The following is a 23,055-nucleotide window of genomic DNA, read 5'->3' as shown; positions in this document are numbered from 1 at the left end:
ACCTGTCATCAGGGAGTGGGAAGGACCCAGAAGCTGGGATCAGCTGTCCCAGGAGCAGTTGTGGAGGGAGCTGGGAACGACTTTCCTGTGAGGACCTGTGTCTTTCTCTTTTTATGAAGGCCTCTAAAAAATGATTTGGACATGTGGTGACTGTAAATATCCTCTTCTATCAGGGTATTCACTGCACTCCATGATACATGAGAAACGGAGTCTATGGTATTTCTAGGGCTTCTTTACCTTTAAATGGTAAGGTAGTGTGAACAGAGATTGTTTTATTAACTCACTAGGTAGAGAATTTTTGAGATACACTGATCCAGGAAGAAGACATTCAGACAATAAAGCCCAGAATTGGTCCAGAAGTTCTCGATGTCTCTCAAATATGGGTGCACAGTGACAAGCTTGTTCCTCAGTGGGGGGAGTTATACAAGCACAGAGCTCAGAGGTCTGCCAGGGGACCCATATTCTATAACTCCGTGTAGGACGTGGACCCTTAGACTCCCTCAGATCATTGTCCCTGTGTCCTCTACCGTCTCTGAGGTGGGGTTAAGTCTTCAGCTATGAAGCACTCTACTGTCTGCATATGCAAATTAGAAGTAGACTATATTAAATGTGGGTCTTTCTGTACCCTGAGCATCAATTGCAAACACCCTCCCCTACATGAGTCCTGATGGTCCAGCCTCTCACCATAGACAGAAGCTGGAGAGGCTCTTCCTGGTGACAGTGACTACAGATAAAGAGCTCTCCAGTCCATGGATTTAGGGGGATCAGGGACATTCAATGAGCTTTTCTACAAACTCCTGTCTCCTCTTCATAGTTGTTCACTCCAAGGTGCAGTTGGTGTTGTCAGCAGCTGAGTAGATGAAACCTCAGTGCATATTTTCTGGAAGGATTCTGGATACACCTTCATCAGACACTGGATACAGTGGGTGTAAAAGGCCCAAGGACAAGTGCTTGAGTGGATGGGGAGAATCGCCCTCATGATAGTGAAGGAAAGTACACACAGAAGTGCCAGAGCAGAGTCACCAGGACTGCAGACATGTCCATGAGCACAGCCTACATGGGGCTGAGCAATCTCAAAGTCAAGGACTTGGCTGTGTTTTATTGTGTGAGAGACACAGTGTGATGACCCACATGCTGAGTGTGTTACAGACCACGATGCGTGGGATGATTTGGCTGAGCAGGGGAGATGGCAGGACGATTGGCTTCCTGGCTTCATCATATAGAGTGAGGATCTTAGACCAGGGCTGATGCTGCCATGGGCACATCAGAAACTAAGGGAAGGTTTCAGGAGACCAGATACACTGTGGGGAAGAGGCAGAGAAGATGCTGTAGAAAGGCCTCCTGTTGTTTGTTGTGATTGGGCAGGAGACCCACTTAGAGCCTCCTTGTCCTCTGAGTGAAGTGTTTCATTGAGGTGCCTTCTTGGAACCCTTGGTCAGGGTTACTTTTGGGGATTTGGACAAGGTGATGCCTACCAAGTTCTAGAACATTTGCTTATTTGTGAAAACTGGACTTGTGCTTGCGGAAAAGTACATACATGAAAGTAAAGGGAAATTTATGTTCTTGTCTCTGGCCCAGCATCACACATATGACATTCTGGAAGCAAAGTCCAGGTTCTAGCACAGTCTATGACATCACAGCCTTCATTCAGCCCTCCCTCAAGGTGAGATGCCTTTATCTCACCAGAAATGAAAGCCCTGTGAGTGCCCCTGTCTCTGGGCTAATACTCATGTAGTCTCACAGCAGAGAGCAGCATGGGGACACCCCTGACAAGGGAAAATCCATATTCAATCTGTGTTATGTTCCTATGTCAACTGATAGAATTACCAAATGCCTGGCATTGCAATCTACAAACATTTTTTTTTGTATATTCCGGAGGTCAGAATGAAAGAATCAGTTCAAACCAGGTTCACTCGACATCCATGTAATTCACCCTCATGCATGGAGTTTCTTTTTTCATTTTGCACATCTATACTATGAATGCATCAGGTTCAAGTTCAGAGGATGCCCATTATGTGTGGCCATGGTGACAAACTCCCACAGGTCGTGTGTAGACATGAATAGAGACTGTGAGAGAGAGGAGATGGTTCTTATGAAATTAACAATAAAAGAATCAGGGGGCTCCTTTATATCCTGTCCCCTGCTCTCTGATAACAACTATGCTTAACATCCATATAAACACAGATCCTAATAGAGAGAACTAGGCTGAAGCCACAATGAGGAACAGTTTAACATAACGTCAGATCCACAATGTCCCATAATGGGAGGTTATTTGAATGATGTATTCATTCTGTAATCAATAGATAAGTAAAATAATGCACTTCATCTCAATTACGATTATATATATGCTACTTTTTTTAATTTTATTTATTTATCTTTAGAGAGGAAGGGAAGGAGAGAAGGAGAGAAATATCAATGTGTGGTTGCCTCTCGTGAGTCCCCTGCTGGGAACTGGTCTGCAACCCAGGCATGTGCCCTGACTGGGAATCAAACCACAATCGTGTGGTTCGCAGGCCCGCGCTCAATCCACTGAGCTACACCATCCATGGCATATATCTGCTATTTTTATTAGTGGCTTGAAACAAGGTTTCCTATGATCTAATTTATAAAATTTCAACACACTTACTCCCCAATTTCTACATACATCTCCAGCTAATCACATCTAGTCACGAATGACTTTGTTCTGTATCCCAAATATTTGAACCTGGTTTTACCAGAAAATGTGGTAAATGAAAAATGAGGAAGCAATATGCTGCGCATTCAGCACCAAACTCCAGTTAAACAAATAAATAAATAAATAAAAACATGTCCCAAAATCTCTGCCCACTTTTCTATGGAGTTTGATCTCTTGTCTCCTAAAGAACAACCCAGATGCTCCACCTGTTCCAACACTGGGTCCACATGCTCTAGGGTCACGTTGTGTTCTGAGCTCATACTCTGATTGCTCTGTAGAAGAAACAGGACAAACGGAACTCCCTGTGATATGAACAGGATCCTCCTGCACTTTTAATGCTCCCTGTTGTCATGGGTATTGAATTTCCTAGGTGTGGTCATCATTTGAGATTTTCAAAGGCATATATCATTTTGAATACCTCTGATTTATGAAAGTTCACTTTCCTAGTTTATGTATGTACATCATGGAGCAGTTGGGTTACTGGGGATGACACTGGCTCAAATGTGGAGAATAATTGTTAAAGGACATGCACCCTTAGGCATGTCACATTCTGGGACCATGTCCTTCATGTCATCACCCAGTCCCAGGGCTCCGTATATAGTATAGGGCATGGAAATAGGACTCCTCTGCTCATGAAAAGCAGCTGAGCCACAACCCTGCAGGTCTGGAAGAAGAGACCAGACAAGGATTCCCACGTGTTCTCAGATCCTTCTCAGGAAAGAACACAGACCACTCACAATGGAGTTTGGGCTCAGCTGGGTTTTCTTTGTTGCTGTTTTAACAGGTAATCTCTAGAGAATAGGAGACACTGAATATGTGAGAGGGTGCCTCTGAAAGGTAAATGGACAGGCAAGAGTTTTCTGACCTGATATCTTTGTGTTTGCAGGTATCCAGTGTGAAGTGCAGTTGGTGGAGTCTGGGGGAGGCTTGGTGAAGCCTGGGGGTGGTTTCTGAGACACTTCTGTGCATCCTCTGGATTCACCTTCAGTAGCTACTAGATGAGCTGGGTCCACCAGGCTCCAGGGAAGGAGCCGGAGTGGGTCTCAGCAATTATTATTGATGGTGGTAGTACATAGTATGCCAACTCTGTGAAAGGCCAATTCACCATCTCCAGAGACAATGGCAAGAACAAGCTCTACGTGCAAATGAACAACCTGAGAGCTGAGGACAGAGCCGTGTATTACTGTGCAAGAGACACAGTGAGGGGAAGTCATTGTGAGTTCAGACACAAACCTTCCTGAAGAAGAAAAGCAGGTTGGGCTGCAGGGGATGCTCAGGACACCACGGGGCACGCAGGGCACATTGAGTACTGGGTTCAGTACAGGAAAAACTGCAAATGCATATTAACTGTTGGTTTCCTGGCAGGTGTGGGATTAATTCTCCACACAGCAGTTTCTCTCAGGGAGCCTGACTTCCTTCATGATTCCGTGCTTACTTCTTAGCTGTGTGAATTTCAGGGGCTTGCTATAATAGGACGAAAATATTTTCACACACAGGAGGCAGAAAGTCACAACATTTGCTTAATGTTACCCTAATGAATCATAGTTGAATCATCAAATCTTCATGACCCACATCAGTTAAATCCAACCAGATGTTCAGCTGGACTCAACACTGCAGCCCAGCCCCACACAGCTCCAGAGTTCAAGCTGGCCAGCAACATACACATGAATGATGAACAGTGAGCACAAAGGCATATGAGACCAATGAGAGAGGAAAAGTGCTCTGGGGGAGACCAGTGTTGACCCGACTCCATGTTCATGACACCAATAGCAGTTGACATCATGTAGGTGTAGAGTGACACCCTCCCTAACTTGATACAGGTGTCCAGGATGGTGATGTCACACACAAAAAGGGACTATGAAATAATTTGTCACTTTATTGTGGAGTCTGCTGAGAGCAAGGCAGACTTCAGCAAGTCAGGAATGGCTGTTTAACTTCAGGTAAGGATCCTCATTCTGGTTTTTATTGTTCATTCTTGACAAGGTTAAAAAGGATTCTGCTCAAAGGATGGGTTTGTGTGGTTCTGATATCACAACTGCATGGGACTAGAGAGAATCAGCAATTTCCCTACATATGTTCCACCTGTGCACAAGAGGAGAGATAAGGATGAATCTTACCATCTCAGCATCCAACATGAAAAAACTTATCCTTACTTCTTATTCCATAAAATTCCAGGAATTATGAGTGAAAACATGAAGCAAACAACCATCATGAGTAGAAAACAAATTCAGCCCCTAGAAAATGAGAATAGCTGTTATTTGTAAGCAACAAGAGGAAGTAATATTAAATTATATGGGCAACTTAGTTCAATTTTTTTTAAAAGAAATAAATTTAGGCTGGAACCTGTTTACTATACAAGGTATTCAGTTTGCTCTGAAGGACTTGCATCCTTTTTCTGCTCCCAAAGTTGGAAAGTTTCTACAAGACTATAGGGATCCTCAGTTTGGGGAGGTCTGCTGGAGTAGCCTTTCAGCTGAACAGAAACATGATTTTATTAGTTTGGTGTTTCTATGAGTTACTATGTCACTCAAAAACTCACACATTAAAATTTGAGTCTCATATTATGGTGTTAGAATGCCTGGCCTAAGGAGGAGAGTTGGTCCAAGAGTGGAGCTCTAATGAATGGAGTCAGTACCTTCATGAGAGAGGACTGAAGAAGCTGCCTTGCCCCATCTACACTCTGAGATTAGAGTGAACAGACGTCTACAAAGTGGAATCTTACCAGTCACCTAAATGATCAGCATCTATTCTTGTATTTTCACATCCAGATCTGTAACAGATTTCTTTTTTTGGCCAATGTCTCAGACCACATGACTCTGTTACAACAACCAGAATGGTTTTGGACTGTAGTGTAATATGACCACACGTGTTGACTGTCTAGAGTTTCACTGCTGTTTGTGTTGTAAAAGATACCGCATGGGTGTTCTTCCAGTGATTTTTCAGGGCAATTTTTCTCTGTTATTTTCTTCCACAGATAAAAGTGTTCAGATTGGACATTATGGTAGGCTCCTAAACAGATGTAGCAGGAAGGCAGCATTAGAAGTAGGTTTAATCCATGAACCCTTTCAGTATTTACCACATCAGCATAGAATGAGGTTGCACTGAAGGTGAAATTTGTTGTTCTCTCAGGCACCATGTCACAGGAACATGGCTGATGTGTGCTTGAAGGTGTGGACAGGAGGGACACTCAGGAGGAGCATTGGCTAAGGGTGTTAAAGGGTTCAATTAGGTTTGATTATTTGAACTAAGCACACCATGTTTTCAAACTTCCCAGACATTGTAAACAATAACAACAGTGTGGCAACTGGATCATAGTATCCCCTTACATATTCATTGTTTGGTGTGGTTTACATGACAGTCACTTGAGATGGCAGTTGATAAGTCATTAGGCACAGAAAGAGCAGATTAAGTACAGGGTATATCCAGGACAGTTAAAATACTCTACATGTGTTTGTTCCTTCTTCCCACTCCCTTTATCAACACTGATGGGTTCTCAGTGCACAGATACACAATGGACATGAATTCTATATTGGAATCACAAAGAGAAGCCCTTGATGTGACCACTTACCTCAGACCCAGGAGGCTGACAATGGGGACAGAACTTCCCTCTGTGTGTCCACACATGGACACGGTTGCAAAGGCCATTTATTCTGAGGTGAATAGCATGGAACATTGTGCATGTGAAATATATCAATGAATTAAGTTGTGTTACACTGATCAATGGTAGATATTAGCAACAACAATAACTCTATGGCACACAGACTAATTATCCTCTTATAAAGTTCCCTCTATCACAACAAGGATGCTTGTCCCTCTGAGTCGAATAGGGTCTCTCGCCCACGGACTTCACTTCTCTGTTCCTAATCAGAGGACTAAGTGTAAGTGGGGTGCTCCATGTGCTGGTAAACCCAGCCTCACTACTGTCCCTACACCTGAGAGAGCATCCCTAGCTCCCAAGTCTCTGCTGTTTGCACTCACTTCAGCAGTTAACACAGAGGGAGCACCATGAAGTTTGAGCTGAGCTGGGCACCTGTTCTGATGCTTTTACATGTAACATTATGAATAAAGTGGGGCTTGAGTATGTGAATGTGTGTGTACTCCTAATGAGAGATTCTTGTCTACAGGTGTCCAATGTGAGGTGCAGCTGATGGAGTCTGACGGGTACCTGAGACAGTCTGCAGGAGTCAGAAATTTTTCTGTAAAGGCTCTGGATTCAGTTTCGGTGAATATTCTATCACACATCCCCCAGGAAAGAGACTGGAGTCCGGAGGTGTTACTAGAAAGAAAGCTAACAGTCACACAACAGAATACAGTGCATCAGAGAATGTCAGTTTCACCATTTAAAGTGATTATTTCAAAAGCACTGCTTATTTCCACTGAAGAGAGATACATAAAGGAAAAAAGTAACAAATGGGACCTCAAAAACTTAAAAATCTTCTGCATGGCTACAGAAAACAACATTAAAATAAAAAGACAACCAACCATATAGGAAAGCATATTTGCCAGTGATACCTTGGAAAAAGTTTTGTTCTCCAAAATATATAAAGAACTCATACAGCTCCACTTCAGGAAGACAAAAAATCCAATTGAAAAATGGACAAAACACTTGAACAGACACTTCACCAGGGAGGACATACAAAGGGTCCAGCGATATACGAAAAGATGCTCAGCATCACTAGCAATCAGAGAGATGAACATGAAAACCACAATGAGATACCATTTCACACTGGTCGGAGTGACCATCATAAATTAATGAACAAACAAATGTTGGAGGGGATGTGGAGAAAAGGAAACCCTAGTGCACTGTTGGTGAGTCTGCAGGCTGGTGCAGCCACTGGGTAAAATAGTATGGCATTTCTTCAGAAAACTAAACATAAAATTTCTTTTTGACCCAGCGGTTTCACTCTAGGGATTTGAACCCTGAAACACCAAACCAAAATAACCCATGCACCTCAATGTTCACAGAAGCACAATTTACAATAGCCAAATGCTGGAAAAAACCTAAATGCCCATCAGTAAACGAGTGGATAAAAAACCATGGTACATTTACACAATGGAGTACTATGCAGCAGAAAGAAAGAATGGGCTCCTACCTTTTTGTGACAGCATGGATGGAATTGGAGAGCCTTATACTAAATGAAATAAGTCAGGCAGTGAGGAACAAATACCACATCTCACCTTTAACTGGAACTTAATCAACAAAATAAAAAAGTAAACAAAATATAACCAAAGAAATTGAAATTAAGAAAAATCTGACAGTAACCAGAGGAGACGTGTAAGGCTATAGTTGAGGAAGAGTATTCAGAAAGTACTATAAAAGACATAGGCAAAACCAAAGCAGGGTGGAAGCAAGGGAGGGAGGTTGGTTTGGTGGGGGTAGGAGGATGATAGGTAGAAAATGCAGACAAGTATAATTGAAAAACAATGAAATGATTTAAATTAAAGAAAGCACTGATTATCTACAGATGAACAGCTAGAAAGCTGAGGACACAGACATGCATTACTGAATGAAACACAAAGAGATCCAAACTCAGTGTGAGACAGGACTTACAACTTCGAGCAGAAGGATCTGTGACCATCAATGGGAACTGAGCATCTTTGAATGTGGACAACTGGGGGAGCAGCTGCAAGTGGAGGATTGGGCTAGTTTCTTGTGTGGTTTCCTCTTTCTGTAACAGTTTCCCTCAGGCAAGGTCTCTGGATTCCTGATTCTGTGCTTTCCTCTGAATTCTCTGAGTTAAAAGTGTTTATTGTAAAGACAGACAGCTTTCCGCGATGGACAAGGGGCAGAGTAATTTTCAGACACTCTTGTGTCCAATTACAATGAATAATCAAATTTTCTGACCCTTGTAGTTGAATATAATTAGAGGCTGGGCTAGACCCAACAGTGTGGCACAGTCCCACAGAGCTCAGTTTCTAACCTGGCCAGCTGCAGGATGCATGTCTGCTGGGCAGTGTTGAGCAGAGCATATGGACCAACACTGTGGAATAAAAGATAGTGTTGATGGTCATTGACTTGTCATCATGCTCACAGCACCATGTGTAGGTTGTCATGCAGAAGCAGATTGACCCACAAAGTTTTGTGTGGATGTCCAGGCTCATGAAAAACACAAACCAATGGGACGTAGAACATTTATCACACACATAGTTTAAAGCTCTGGAAAGAACAGGAAGGGCGCTTCACCAAGGTAAACATGCTTTGATGGCGCAAGAATATAAACTTCCTGAGGGTTTTTATTTTTTAGAGGTGTATGTGAGGGCAATGTGCTTTGGGGAACTGTGTGGTTTCAGTCTCCCAATGACATCAAAAGAGGGGACCTAGACTCATCAGATTTTCCGTGTGGGGCAGATGAAGAAGAGAGAGGAATATGATTTTATTTGACAAGACAAATATAAAATAATATAAATTGTGACTGCCTATTTTACTTAACCATAAAATGAGCAAAGCATGAGATAAATTTCATTATGTGTGAACAATATCCATGATTACAGAGAATGAAAGGAAGAATGATTATAAGAAAGCAGTTTATGTTGATGATGATGGTGATGATGATGGTAATGGTGATGGCAATGACTATGATGGTTATCTTTATGATGATGGTGATGGTAATGAAGATTATATTTATGGTAATAGTGAGGATGATGATGAACTTGGGTTGAGTCAATTTTCCTGCTTCAATGAAATGATGTTTCTCTGGACACACCATCACCATAGTTCCTCCAGTCAGAGGTGTCCTCTCTTCCCTATCAGTGTTGAGAGATTTTATAAATGGAGCCTCAGTGAATTATTCTGCTTGGGTGAGTCATGGTGTGACGAGACAATTAATGACTTGAATGTTTTCTAAGTCTTCATCCCCCACATCAACTGTAACAGAGAATTTGTTAAAATGTGAATGAGTAACAAGGAATCCCCTTTCCACTTTTATACTAATGATGTGTTCTTTGTTTCTCTTGATCTCTACCTGGATAATCTTCAATATTTTTACTTGTAACAAACTCCTCTTTTCAAAAATGATATAAACTATCTCTATTATACCCTGTATTTCTTTTTGTATCCTCTCCTACAAAAGTCTTTAAAAACATGTGTCTAATAAATTGTGTTCATGAAAATAAGGAATACTTCTGTTTGTGACTCTAACAGAAGCATCTTCCCCTTATTCATTTTCAAAGAGTCTGCTCTAATTCCTATATCTTCTGTAACCAATAAACATGGAAAATGGAGGCTTACCTTTTTCTGGGGAGATCTTTGGGGGAAAATGCCTAACAAAAGTTATATTTTAATGTTGATAAAGTACAATTCGCTAAAATTAAAGAAATTTATCTCAACAAAGACCCATTAAGCAAATAACTACAGAGAAGAACATGAAGACTATGTTTCCAAGTTGCATGTCTGATGGAAGAAAGTATTTATTATACATTAAGTACATTGTGTGTTTTGTGGAAGATCTCAGCATCTTCTGACCATAGAGATCATCCCCAGAAACAGGGCTTACAAAGGCTCAGAGTGAGGGTTTCCTGTGAGGGTAGATGTTCCCTTGTCCATGAGCTAATCTGTACTTAGAATTTACTTTATTCCCTGCCCCCTGAACCACAACATGACTGACAACACTAATTTGAGAAAAGAGGTCAGTTGAGCCACTGCCACAATCTTTTCAGCAAATGTAGATTTCTGGGTTGTAAACATAATTAATTGTGTGTTTTTTTTTTCTTATCTGGTTGTCCAATCATGTAAAATTGTGAGTATTTCTGCTGTGGTTATTTTTGGGTCTCTGCAATGTGCATAGGACCTGTATGAGAGAAGAGTTTTCACAGGGGGCTTAGACACCATCACAAAACATCCAACGTCAAGAATCCAGGCCCTGCCTGGTGTGGTTCAGTGGATTGAGTGCAGAACTGTGAAGTGGGGGATCACTGGTTTGGTTTCCTGTCATGACTCATGCCTTAGTTGTGGGCAGGGTCCCGGGTGAGGGATGTGTGAGAAGTCACACATTGATGTTCCTCTCCCTTATTTCCTCCCTTCCTTCTCCTCTCTCTAAAAATAAATGAATAAAAAACGTTTTAAAAAAGATTTCAGGATGTCCTACCTGTCTGTGTTAGGGAGAAAATTACTGAAAACAAAATGGCATCATAGATTAAGACACAAAGTCAGAAAACTGTCCTTGAACAATAATAAAAATGTTTAATAAAAAAGAAACAATACATAGAGAATGACTGATATATTCCCAAATTTCTTCGCCATAGTAGATATTTCTTGTTTGAAGTTATAATATTAATTTTTGTTAATTATAGATATACTAGAGTTTTGTGATTCAGAAACTGTACACAAATAGTATACCTTTTAAATCTGATTGGAAGATCGTTTAAAGTGTCTAATAAATGTCTAACATGTATTAGACACGTGCTTTTAAAGACACCTCGTCAACAATTTCTTCTTATGCTCAAAATACTGAGGGTGTCTGTTGATCTAATTCCAATGTGTCTCAGTAACCAGTTGATCCCCTATACCTGAATCACAGGTTGAGTGACTTCCAGAGGAAAAATGTCCTCATAGAGGTCCCTGAAGGACCCGGGAGTTCAAACTTAGTGCTGTCCCACTTACAGGGAAAAGACTGTCCAGCATGCAAATTTCTCTTCCAATTCCAAGTTAAAATTTCCCCTGGGATATGGGGACTCACAGCTCTCTCCTCACATGGGCCACGTCTCTGGGGAAGGTAGAGCTGTGGTCTGTGATCTTGAATAAGGTGAGACCACTGGGTCTCCTCCTGTGCTTGGTAACATGCCCACAGTGTGAGTGTCTCAGATATCAGACACTAATGTGGGAGATCCTGCCTGACCATTGAAGGCCTTCAGGGAATGAGTATGACAATCATGCTTGATGGCCTTGGAACTGGGGTGTCCACATGAGCTTTGGTCCTTCCTCCAGCATCTGTGGCAGTCGTGTTCCTCCTGGGACTGAGTCATAAATCCTTGGAGCAGAACTAACCTGGACACTCTTCTATGACCCTCACAGTACACTCTCTCTTTGATTTCCACGTGTTCCACAGATGTTCGCAGTCTCACAAATGCACTGCTGGCCTCATATAACCTATAAAATAATGGTACTTCAATGGATATTTTCTGTTTATGAATTATATGAGGTTTGGTGAAGTAAATCAGGATTTAAACATTTATCAGGCTGTTAAATCCCCTCATATGTTTCACTTCAGTTTAGTCATTTAATGCAAGATGACTAATCACTCTGTATATTGGCTTCCCTTCATCTGTAACCTTGGCCCATCATGGTCTCCCAGCCCCCTTTTCAGGACATCAGTCTCCAAATCCCCTGACCAGTGTCTCAGGGGGAGGTGGGGATGGCAGTTTCCAAATTGATCTGAATGAACAGCAAGAAGATTCTGTCATCTTCACACATCTCAGAATGTCTTCTGAGCCAAAGTCAATGACTTTGTGTCACTGGGAGTTGGTGACTCCAGGGTCTCAGCACCTCTTGTGGTTGAGGAACTTGGGAGGCCTCCTGATCAGGTCACCTAAGGAAAATGGTTACACTGCCCTGAGAGAAGTGAGCTGAAAGGAAGAAAAGGAAGAAGCATGTCTACACCTGCATCAGCTGCATAGCCTTGACTGGATTCTGGGCAGAAGGTCATGAGCAGCATGGCCGATTCACTAGAGCAGGTCTGGGACAGAGGCTTCACCCACACCACCAACTACAGGACCATGGTCCTCAACCAGGTCAAGGGAAAGGTTGTTCTTTATTTTACTATTAATTTAACATCAAAATTTACATCAAATGTTATTGTATTTGACATATGATTATCCAATCCAGCAATGATGACTCTACTTCACATGTTTCTTTGAACTTGGGAAGATGATTAGGTATAATGTTAATATTCTTTAATACTCAATTAAAATAGATGAGATTGAAATATTGGGACCCTCACATCCAGTCCAACCTTAAATTTTAAGTGTAGAAAGAAGGGCTGTCATTGACATTTTCCCAAGTTGTCTCATAACCCAGTTGTTCTTCCATCCCTTACCCATGCAATCAAGTCCAAGAGTAGAAATGTGCTCAGGGCGCAGAATGACATGGGACAGTGACTTCAGTCCATCCCCATTAATGAGAAGAGTCCCTCACAGACAACTTCTAGGCTCCATCTGGGTATCTTGGTCAGGGTCAAGATTGGGGATTTGAAATATAGTGTCTTTCCAGGGATTTCTAGACCTTACCCCTATAATCTGAACAGTGCAAGTGTGGTTGTGAAAATAAGTACATGAAAGTCAATGATGAAAGCCTATGTTATTTTGTCTGGCCAAGAATCACATACATGACATTCTGGCAACAAAGATGATTATTGACAGTGTTCCAGGATCCAGCACAATCTATGACATCACATTGTTCTATCAGTCATAAATTCTGGTGGGATTCTAAGGTGTCTCCTCATCTAGTACCACAGACTTGCAAGTGTCCCTGTCTCTGGGCAGTAGTGGTCACCATACAGCAACGAGTAGGGTGAGGACTTCCTTGAGAATGGGGGTGGCACATCCATTCTGTTTCTACTTCTCTATGACAACTCAATCAAATACCACACACCTGGGGATACCATTTCTACACATTTATTTCTGTACAATCTAAAGGTTGGAAAATGAAATCCCTTCACTGGATTGAGGACACGGTGGTGGAAGGACCACCTTTATTCCAGAGACTCTAGGAAACTGCTATGATAGAAAACAGTTGTTCCCCCAAGTTTATATGTTCAGCTCCTCCTTTCCAAAGAGGATAGTATTAAAATGGGTTTTTGGAGATGCTTAAGTCATGAGAGTGCCCCAAGAAAGGGGTTATTGTTTTTCTCAATGAGCTCAGAGAGCTCACCGAGCTCGCTGTTTTATACACTGCATGAGGACCTAACTAGAAATGACCTTCTGTGAACCAGGAAGGATCCCCTCACTTGAAGACACAATGGTGAGGGAATTGAAGGGAAATCTGACTGCCCACCACTTCAAAAGCCGATATTTGAGAGTCAGGAGCTTATATGACGGAACTTGGTTTTATGGAATGGTCAGCGACCAGGACGATGAGAGAATCTCATCTTAAAGTTCATTAACATCTCAGTGTAGGCAGTATTTTTATAAGCAGGTCACATGACAAAAAGAACAACGATATCATGAGGTGTGGCTGTGGCCATTCAGGCAGTGTCCATGGTGGTCCCAATATGGAATTTCCTGTCATAATTCTGGAACTGTTGGTGCCAATCAATGTTTCCAGCTGGGTCATCTGTATCATCTGAAACTGTGGTCAAAGTGGTTTCTTGTATAAGCCAGACTGGAACTGGTAGCACTTTAAATATTATTACTACGAAACTGTCAGTATGTGAGTCATTTACAAATTAGCATTCCTTAATATAATTTCTTTTCAGAGAAAGTAACGGAAAAACAAATTTTTGTTTTTGTGTTCCAATTTTCCTATGTTAATTCTTTCTTCACATCTATGGGGCTATTGATGTCCTCTGAATCTTTTGTGGGAATGAAAAGCCTGAGCCTTTTGGAAAGAAGATCTTGGGAGTTAAAAGGAGGTATATATTTTTAAAGGTCATTGTTTAGTATATTCTCTTTTCCTGGCATGGGAAAAGTAAGTCCTAAAGGGCTTCAAAACAATGAAGACAAGCACTATAAAGCAAAGAATATTAAAACTAAAATAAAAATTCCTTCCCTATGGACCTGAGTTTCTGTGGTATCCATGAATATAGCACCAATATCAAGTTGCTTCAAAGAGATGGATATGATAATTCAGTGATTGCTGATGCCAGGTAGCTTGTTTCCTGATTTCAGTGATGCTTGTTTCCATCTGAATTGAATTGCCAGTGTAAGAACAACAACAACAGTCGATGGTTATGCAAATTCCTTGTTTTGTTAGTATGTACTCTAAGGAAATGTCATTGTCTAAGACAAATCTAGCTAGAGAGTCCAGAGATTTCTGAATATTAGGAAGTGAGATGTTCATTTTATTGGCTAGTGATTTAAGTCTTGGAGACATTCTGAAACACATACCAGTGTGCAGCTGCTCCCTAGTAGGGTAATATAGTACATCTAAAAAAAAATATTCATCATTTTGTATTTGTCTGGGGAGATCTTTGACCATTGGTGTGCATGTTGATTGATCACTCGGTAGTCGCATATGACTGAAACATTTTAATTACTAGCTTGTAAATCTCAGGATTGATCATGACTCTCCTCTGCCCCCTGAATAGTTTAAAAGCACCTGGAGATGGGGTACATGCCCCATGGAGACTGAGGGAAAGCTGCTTCCTTTTAGAAGAAAAACATTGTTGTGTTGACAATTTATAGAATAATACAAGTTCCAGCAGAAGGATGAAATATTCATGTAAATAGAGAAAGCAGTTTGATAACTTTAATCTCTGAGTTGGCATTTTAATGGTTTTAGGCACGCTTTTTGCTGCACTTGTCTCATTACTCCTTTACCGATACTGAATTTTCATAGTTTGGTGTTATATACAGACTACATGGGTCCCAAGTATATCTTAGGCTCCTATGGGGAAATAATGATGGTTCAGGAGGGGTTGACAGGAGCCCCTGAGACTTGACATTCATTATCCTAGTCAACATTCCAGTTCACCCTCTGCCTATGTGCCCCTTTTTACTCATTTGTCTTCACATGCCTGCTGCCAGGCACCTGAGATTTATGCCTTGGTGAACATTGACACGTGGCCTCTCATTCTTGCTAGGATTTTGTCTAACTATCTACTTTATTTCCTGCTCAGGAATTTTGACTTTGAATCCTTTTAGGGAAAAAAATGGTGTCAAATTATTTCTGCAACTGCTTCCTGCTGATGAGGTATGGCATTTTCCTTCATAGCCAAAAAACCCTTGCTCTCAGAGGGGAAGTGTGGCTTGGGAATAGACGAAGGTGCACGTGGTGCCTGGAAGTGGTGTTCCCTGAGTAGAAGTAGGACTTTAAAATGGAAGAGTCAAATTGTGTGACTAATCACAATATTATTGAAGAAGCCATAAAAAGTAGTGTCTAGTTCTGTTTATAAGTTTAAAAAACTGAATGCTAGTCACTTACCCTGAGTTTAATGTCCATAACTGTGCCATACATAGTCTGCTGAAGTGTAATTTCTCCACGTAGAATCATTCATTTTATTTCAAAAAGCCAAATAAAGGCTAATTCATTTAAACAATTAAGTTTCAATTCTGCATCATTATTTGCATAAACATAACAGGAATAACCATTGATTATATAGGCTGTCTTAAATGTGCTTTACTGAACTCTTATAAAATATTGAAAGGATGACATTTATTTCACCCCATGAAGTAGTGAAGTCAAGCCATATGGTTGCCATTAGGTTTTACCTGCAATATCTGTAACATTGAGTGAGTTCCTTAAGTTCTTGGAGTTTTCCAAAATGTCCTGAGCTCTTCCTTGCCATCTCCCAGGAGAACAACCCTCATTCCTTGCCTGGAAAGACTGCCATGAACCTTCCAAATAAGCAACATACCAGGTTCTTACTCCAAGTTGCTTTTATTGGCTTCGGAGTCATTCTACATCCCTTAAAGCTTTTGCTGACATCCAGAGTGTAGTCAGTTCTCTCTCAGGCATGACATTCCATTCTAAGTCTTGGTTGATAAAATCCACAACTTGAAAATGGCTTTATGTGTCCTGTTATGAATAAAATAGTTTTATTCTTGATTTATTGAAACAAATGTATTGCCATGGAAATAATAACAATCATTCATTAAGTCTGTCCAAATTCCAGAGGAGTCACACAGGAGGAAACTATGGATGTCTCAATATTTATTATTAAAGTATCATTTACCAAACAGTTTTAAGAAAAATGCTAGGTTTCTTACATCTGAAAGACAACATGATTAAAAATTAGCGATATGTTCAGCAACAGTTACAAAACTATAATTGTCTTCAGTTCATGCTGTCTCATTTTCAATTTTGTTTGTGCTGGTTATTGGCTATTGTTTCTATAAATGTAGTTATTCCACAGAAGTCAGTTATCTTTTACTGTTCCAAAGTATGATCTGAAAATTTATTCTCAGAAATATGGAATTTACAAGAAGTCAGAGTCCTTTCAATGGTTGTCTCTGAAGATGTAACATATATAGAAAAGCATTAGGGTCAAACTGTGTCTAAGGGAGACAGTTTTCCATAACCTTGAGAGCAGGCCTGGTAAGTAGTGTTCTAATAGCCCTGAGACTGTGCCTGATAAAACATTCCCATAGCCTTGAGTGGGCTTGCATGCAGAGAATGAAGCTCTGTTGAACAATCTGTTGGCTCCCAGTCAGAGTTGTATATATTTTTGTATATAAGGAAGATGAGAACAACCAATGGGGACACAGAGACAAGGCAGGAGACACACAGGTGACATGCAGGGGCATGCAGGAAGACACACAACTAGCAGCCTACTTAGAGCTTGGCAGCAAGAGAGCCTAAGACCAATCCATGCATTTGCCTCCTATAGACCTATTGTGACTACTTACTTCCTCTTATGTCACAGGCTGTAAAAAAATGAGGAAGGTCGACTGGGATTGAGAAATGACAAAGCAGTGGGCCTCCTGACTCCCTCACACACAGTCAGGAACAGACCCAAGGTTGATGCTGCTACGGGAACATCACACATTCAGGGAAAGTTTGAGAAGACCAGATGCACTGCGAGGAAGCAGCGGGAAAGATTTTGCTGATTTGTGTTTCAACAAACACACTTATTTTTTGTGATTGTGCAAGGGACATATTTGGAGCCCCCTTATCTTCTTTTTTAAAAAAAAATATTTAACTCTTGTTCAAGTACAGTTTTCTTTCTTGTATTCCCAGCCCTGCCCCCCCAGTGCTCCCCACCTCCCTCCCATCTCCGCCCCCACCTTAGTTATTGTCCATGTGTCCTTTATACTTGTTCAGGTGAGTCCTTCCCCTTTTCCCCTGTGATTCTCTCCCCTCTCCCCTCTGGACCCTGTCAGCACCTTCTGTATTACAGTGTCTTTGGTTACATTTTGCTTGCTTGTTTGTTTTGTTGTTTAGAATCCTGTTAAAGGTGATATCATATGGTATTTGTCTTTCACAGCCTGGCTTGGAGCCCCCTCCAAGATCTCCCAGCAAGATCTAGGGCATCCCCTTCTTTCTGAACAATTGAATTGTTCTTCAGGAAAAGTAGCTATATGGAAGATCTCCCAGCAAGATCTAGGGCATCCCCTTCTTTCTGAACAATTGAATTGTTCTTCAGGAAAAGTAGCTATATGGAAGTCAAAGAGTAATTTCTATGTTCCTGCTTCAGGCTCAGCATCACACACATGATATTCTGGCATCAAAGTAGAGGGTGGATGAGTGTTCCATATTCCACCACAGTTTGTGACTTCATAGAATTTTTTCAGTTCTCCCTCAGGGTAAGGTCCTAAGAAGTTTACTCACTCGAGCCCACAACCCTGCATTGTCTCTGTCCCTTGGTCAGTACTGATGTTGTCACATGGCAAGGAGAAGCATGATGACTACCGTGACAATGGAAGACCCACAATTAACCTGTACTATATTCCTATGACAACTGAACCAACCAGAAACATAGCACTACCATCTACACACACTTATTTCTATAGAGTCTGGAGGTCAGAGAAAAAGTGTTAGCTTGAACCAGAATCATTCATCATCCATGGTAATTCTTCCTCGTGCATGCAGTTTGATTTCCCATGTTGCACATGGATACAACAGTACATCAGGTTCAAGTTTAGTGGATGCCCATCATGTACGGCCAGGGAGACAAACTCCCATGGATCAGGCACTGACATGAATAGAGACTGTGAAAGAGATGAAATGCTTCTTACGAAATTAACTGTCCAAGAACAAGGGGCCCCAACACACCCCATCTCCTGCTCCCCAATTAAAACTATGCCATACATTCATGTAAACATGCATCCTGATGGTGCACATCAGGTTAAACGGTCCAATGATGAACACTTTAATATAAAGACTAATCCAACAGCTCCATTAATAGGAGGTTATTTGAATTATTTATTCACCCTGTAATAAATAGGTAAAGAAAATAATGCTCTTCATATTAATTACAATTGTATTTATATGTGATATTTCCTATTAGTGGTTCATATCAAGGATTTCGGCAATCTGAAACTTCTAAAATTTCAACATACTTACTCTCCAATTTCTACATAAATATTCACCTTGGCAGACTAGTTATGACCGAGTTTCTTAAGTATCTCAAATGTTAGAACCTCGTTTTACTACAGAATCTAAGACATGAAAGAGGAGGCAGTGAACATGCTGCATATTCAGCTCCAAACTTGACTAAAGAAACATGTACCAGGAGCTCTGTCCACTTCTCTGAAGAGTTCACTCTCCTGTCTCCCAAGGCACCAGACAGATGCTTCACCCCCTCCAACACTGAGACAACATTCTCTAGATCCACACTCTCTTAGCTCCTACTATGATTGATTACAGGAAATAGAGACAGATGGAACTTCCTGTCATGTGAAGAGGAGGTTCCTGCACTTTTAATGCTCCATGTGGGTGTGAGCTTTGGATTTCCTTAATGGGTTCATTACTCGTGACTTTCAAGGACATCTGTCATTTTAAATACCTCTCTTCTGGGAAATGCATTCTCCTAGGTCATGCGCACTTCTTACAGACCATTTTGGCCAGTGGGGCATGGCACAGGCTCATTTTTAATACACATGACCCTTACACAAGTCACACTCTGGGACCATGTCCTTTATGTCACCGTCCAGCCCCAGAGCTCCCTATATAGTAAAAGGACGTGCAAAAAGGGCCCCTCTGTTCATGGAAAGCAGCCCAGCCCTGACTCTGAAGCTCTAGGACAGGATCCCAGACTTCGATTCTCAGGTGTTTCCAGTCCTTGGTAAGAACAGAGCACACACCAGTCATCATGGAGTTTGGGCTCAGCTGAGTTTTCCTTGTTGCAATTTTCAGAGGTAACATGTGGAGAATGAGAGACACTAAGTATGTGGCTGGATATGACTGAGAGAAACAGTGGACGGGTGTTTATATTTATAACTATCTTGAAATTAACCTATTACTAAACATAAAATTATAATTATAATCTTCCAATTTGTGTATATTTCCATGTTTTCAGTTTTGGAAAGAGTATGGACATTAAGCTAATCCAAGACCTTTTCTCAGCCTCCAGCACCCAGGGCACACAGGTTCCTCCTGCAGCTCAGGTCTGCCATGCTTGGACTGAAACTAAAGTTCAGACTCCTTTGTGACTGCCATGTCATCCTCACTTCTCAAAGTTTTCTGAATGAACCTTATTTCTCCCACAACATTTTATTTCCTCAAAGCCAAAGTGCAGGGGCAGGGTGAGAGCCCCAGTACCACGAACATCATGAGACAGCTGTGACTTTGAGATGGACCTGGTTCCCATCAGACCCAGGACCCCATCCACTCTACCTGTCACATAGGCTGTGTCTCCATGTCCCACTTTTTCCTCATTGTGCTGCTTCCAGGTTACGCAGGAGAATATGACAGAGGACCACAAACACACTATGGGAATATATTACTGTTTTCCCTAACTCAGCACAACCTCAGGTCACAGGTGCTTTCTGTCCATTTCACATGATCAAGTGTTGACTCCTTTCACCTGAGTCTGTTGTCGGCCTTCCTTGTGCTGTTTCCCCTCCTTCCTGATCAAGAAAACAGGAAGAGCACTTGTTTACAATCAACTGAGTCCTTATGTAAACGGGAGAGAAGAAGTAGGAAACTCAATGAGCAAGATGTGCTTCATTCTAACCACAAAATATCATTCCCCGTTAAAAAGAAGAGAAAGTGGGCAGATGCAAGGATGCAGATGAGCCATAGTGACCCAATGCCTGGAGAAACAAGCCACACTCAGAATCACAATGGTTGTGGGGGGTTCCACGTCTGTAAGAACCTGGAGTGGTGAAGGGCTTGGAGACAGAGCACAGAATGTTGTGGCTGGAGCAGGGACAGAAAAGCAGAAAAATATTATTTAATAGCCACTGAGCCAGTTTGGGAAAGTGAGCATTTCTGGATGTGGAAGGTGACATGGTGGCACAATGTTGTGAACATGCTTAATGTCACTTTGTTCATTTAAAATGGATTACCAGAGTGAGTGTTTGGGGCAAGACCTCAGAAGGGATGTGACTGCCCCATGAATGTTTGCAGTGAGTTGGAATCTGGAGATAGGAGCAGCCTTGTCCAGAATCTAGGCAACAGGGTTCCCTGAGCTGGCAGGAGTGTGTGAAGTAAATGTATGGGACAGGGACAATGGTGAGTCTTATTCTGAGTGGGTGCAAGGCATTACAAGTACTTAGTTTCTCTTCAAGAGAGATAGAGATGTGGTGTGGGTGGCCCATCATCAGGACTCAAAACCCTACGACTATGTGTGTTGTCAAGATGATGGCTAGGGATGCAGCGCTCTCCATTATGCACACCACACTGAGGACTGCTCTGCACAAAATGGACCGCCTTTTTTAGGATACAGTTTCCCCCCATGTATTTTCACTTGGACTTTTCCCTAAGCATGCAACCATCATTTCTCTCTGCCCTCACCTGGCATGGAAGTGAGAATAATGACAAGACCTAAAACAGCATCCACTTATTCATGCCTCACAGTCTCTAAATCCCCTTAAAAACTGGGAAAGAGACACCCAGGTATGATCTGAAATGTGTCTCTGGGCAGCATCACAGAGACATGTTAGGGAGGGCAGGGCATGTCCAGTTTGAGCCCCCTCTGAGGCAGAGGGGTAAATCCCTGGGCTCACCAGCTCTATGGAATGGGGGTCCCCTCCCCTTCTCCATGTTGGCAGAGGGGACAGGAGTGTTTTACAGAGCACAGGTGTTCCCCTGGGCATACCTGTGTTCTTTGCTATAAGAAGCTTTCTCACCACTTCTATCCCTCCTCATCCACCTCCCTTTCCTTCATGCTGGTGCAGTTGCCTGGTTCCCTGAACTCCTCAGAGATATCCTACATCACCTGCAGAACACTGGTGCCATCACTGTCACAGATGTCACCTCAACCCCACGTGGCTACACCATCTCCTCACTCTCAGCTCTCTTATCCACACAGGGGGAACCTACTATGACATTTGTCACTTGCAGAGATCTCACATCTGGTCCATGTGCCCTAGTCCTTGCTGTTTACTATTAAATAATGGGGAATTCAGTGGGGATTTTCTGGGTGTGGAGGGTGTGTGAGACTCAGGGAAGCAACTCCATTTTTACACTTCTACAAGTCTGCTAAATCCCATAATGTGTTTCACCTCAGTTTAGTGGTTTAATGAAAGATGTAACTACTTTGCACTTTGCTATCCTTCTATCTGTCACCCCGACCCATCATGACAGCCGCCCAGTGCCCTTCCCAGCATATCAGCCTCCAGATCCCCTTACCAGCACCTCAGGTGAATGTGGGAATGGCAGGTTCCAGAAAGACTCTCTGTGACAAGGAAGCGGATCCCATGGTTCACACACATCTCAAAACACCTGCTAGCTAAGAGTGAGTTCCTGTGACCCTTTGGAATAAGGTTAACTCAGGGCCTCTGCAGCTTGTGTGGACTTGGCCCCTAACAGGTCTCCTGATCAGCTCACCTGTGGGAAGGGGCTGCACTGCCCTTAGGGAAGTGAGATGAAAGGAAGAACACAACAGGTTTAACCCCTATCTCAACTGCAGGGCTTGGGCTGGACTCTGGGCAGCAGGAATTAATGAGCAAGGCTCATTCCCTACAGTTGGGCTGGGACAGAGGCTTCACCTGCACCACCAATTGCATGATCAGGGACCTTAGCCAGGTCATGGGGAAGAGGAATCTTCATTTTGTAATAATTTTACCTCAAATGCCATTTTATATAAAGTTATGATGATCCAATCTGGAAATGATGATTCTACTTCATGTGTTTCCTTGTACTTAGGTTGCTTCCCTGAGTCTCGGGGACTCATTTGTTTGGACTTAATTTTAGTTTGTTTAAATATGCACCTGAATAAATCATAGGATTAAAATAGTGTGATACACTCATCTTGATCAGTATTAATTTTTACATATAGAAAAATAAGGTGTCCTTTAACCTGATTCCAAGGTACCTCATTTCTCAAGCACTCTCCCATTTGAGACCCACTCCACTGAGTCCAAGACAAGAAATATGCTCAGGACACAGAAATCCATGGAACAGTAACCTCTGTCCCTCTCCACTTATGAGAACAGAGTCCCCCACATGCAAATTTATCTCCCAGCTCTAGGGTACATCCTCCCCTGGGCTTTCGGAACTCACAGCTCTTGCCTCAAATGGGGCTGAGGTTTCTGGAGACGACGGAGCTCTGCTCTAGAAAATGAGCTTCTGAGTCTCCTCCTGTGTCTGGTGACAGGCCCTCGGTGTGAGTGTCTCAGAAGTC

General features: G+C 42.1%; 1 gene segment (V, D, J or C); it reads left to right on the top strand.

Moving 5' to 3' along the window:
• The first annotated feature begins 3,357 nt into the window (after positions 1-3,357).
• LOC118996019 (immunoglobulin heavy variable 3-11-like) overlaps positions 3,358-23,055 on the top strand; it is a 39,707-nt gene continuing 20,009 nt past the window's right edge. The window contains 1 exon segment of the V gene segment in view: positions 3,358-3,458. Within this exon segment, the coding sequence occupies positions 3,413-3,458 (46 nt within the window).

The sequence above is a fragment of the Sturnira hondurensis genome, unplaced genomic scaffold (genome assembly GCF_014824575.4).
Source record: "Sturnira hondurensis isolate 20B ecotype Veracruz unplaced genomic scaffold, ASM1482457v3 Scaffold0010581, whole genome shotgun sequence".
Classification (NCBI taxonomy): domain Eukaryota; kingdom Metazoa; phylum Chordata; class Mammalia; order Chiroptera; family Phyllostomidae; genus Sturnira; species Sturnira hondurensis.
The sequence above is the reverse complement of the archived record's forward strand: the minus strand, read 5'-3'. Positions and strand labels throughout refer to the sequence as shown.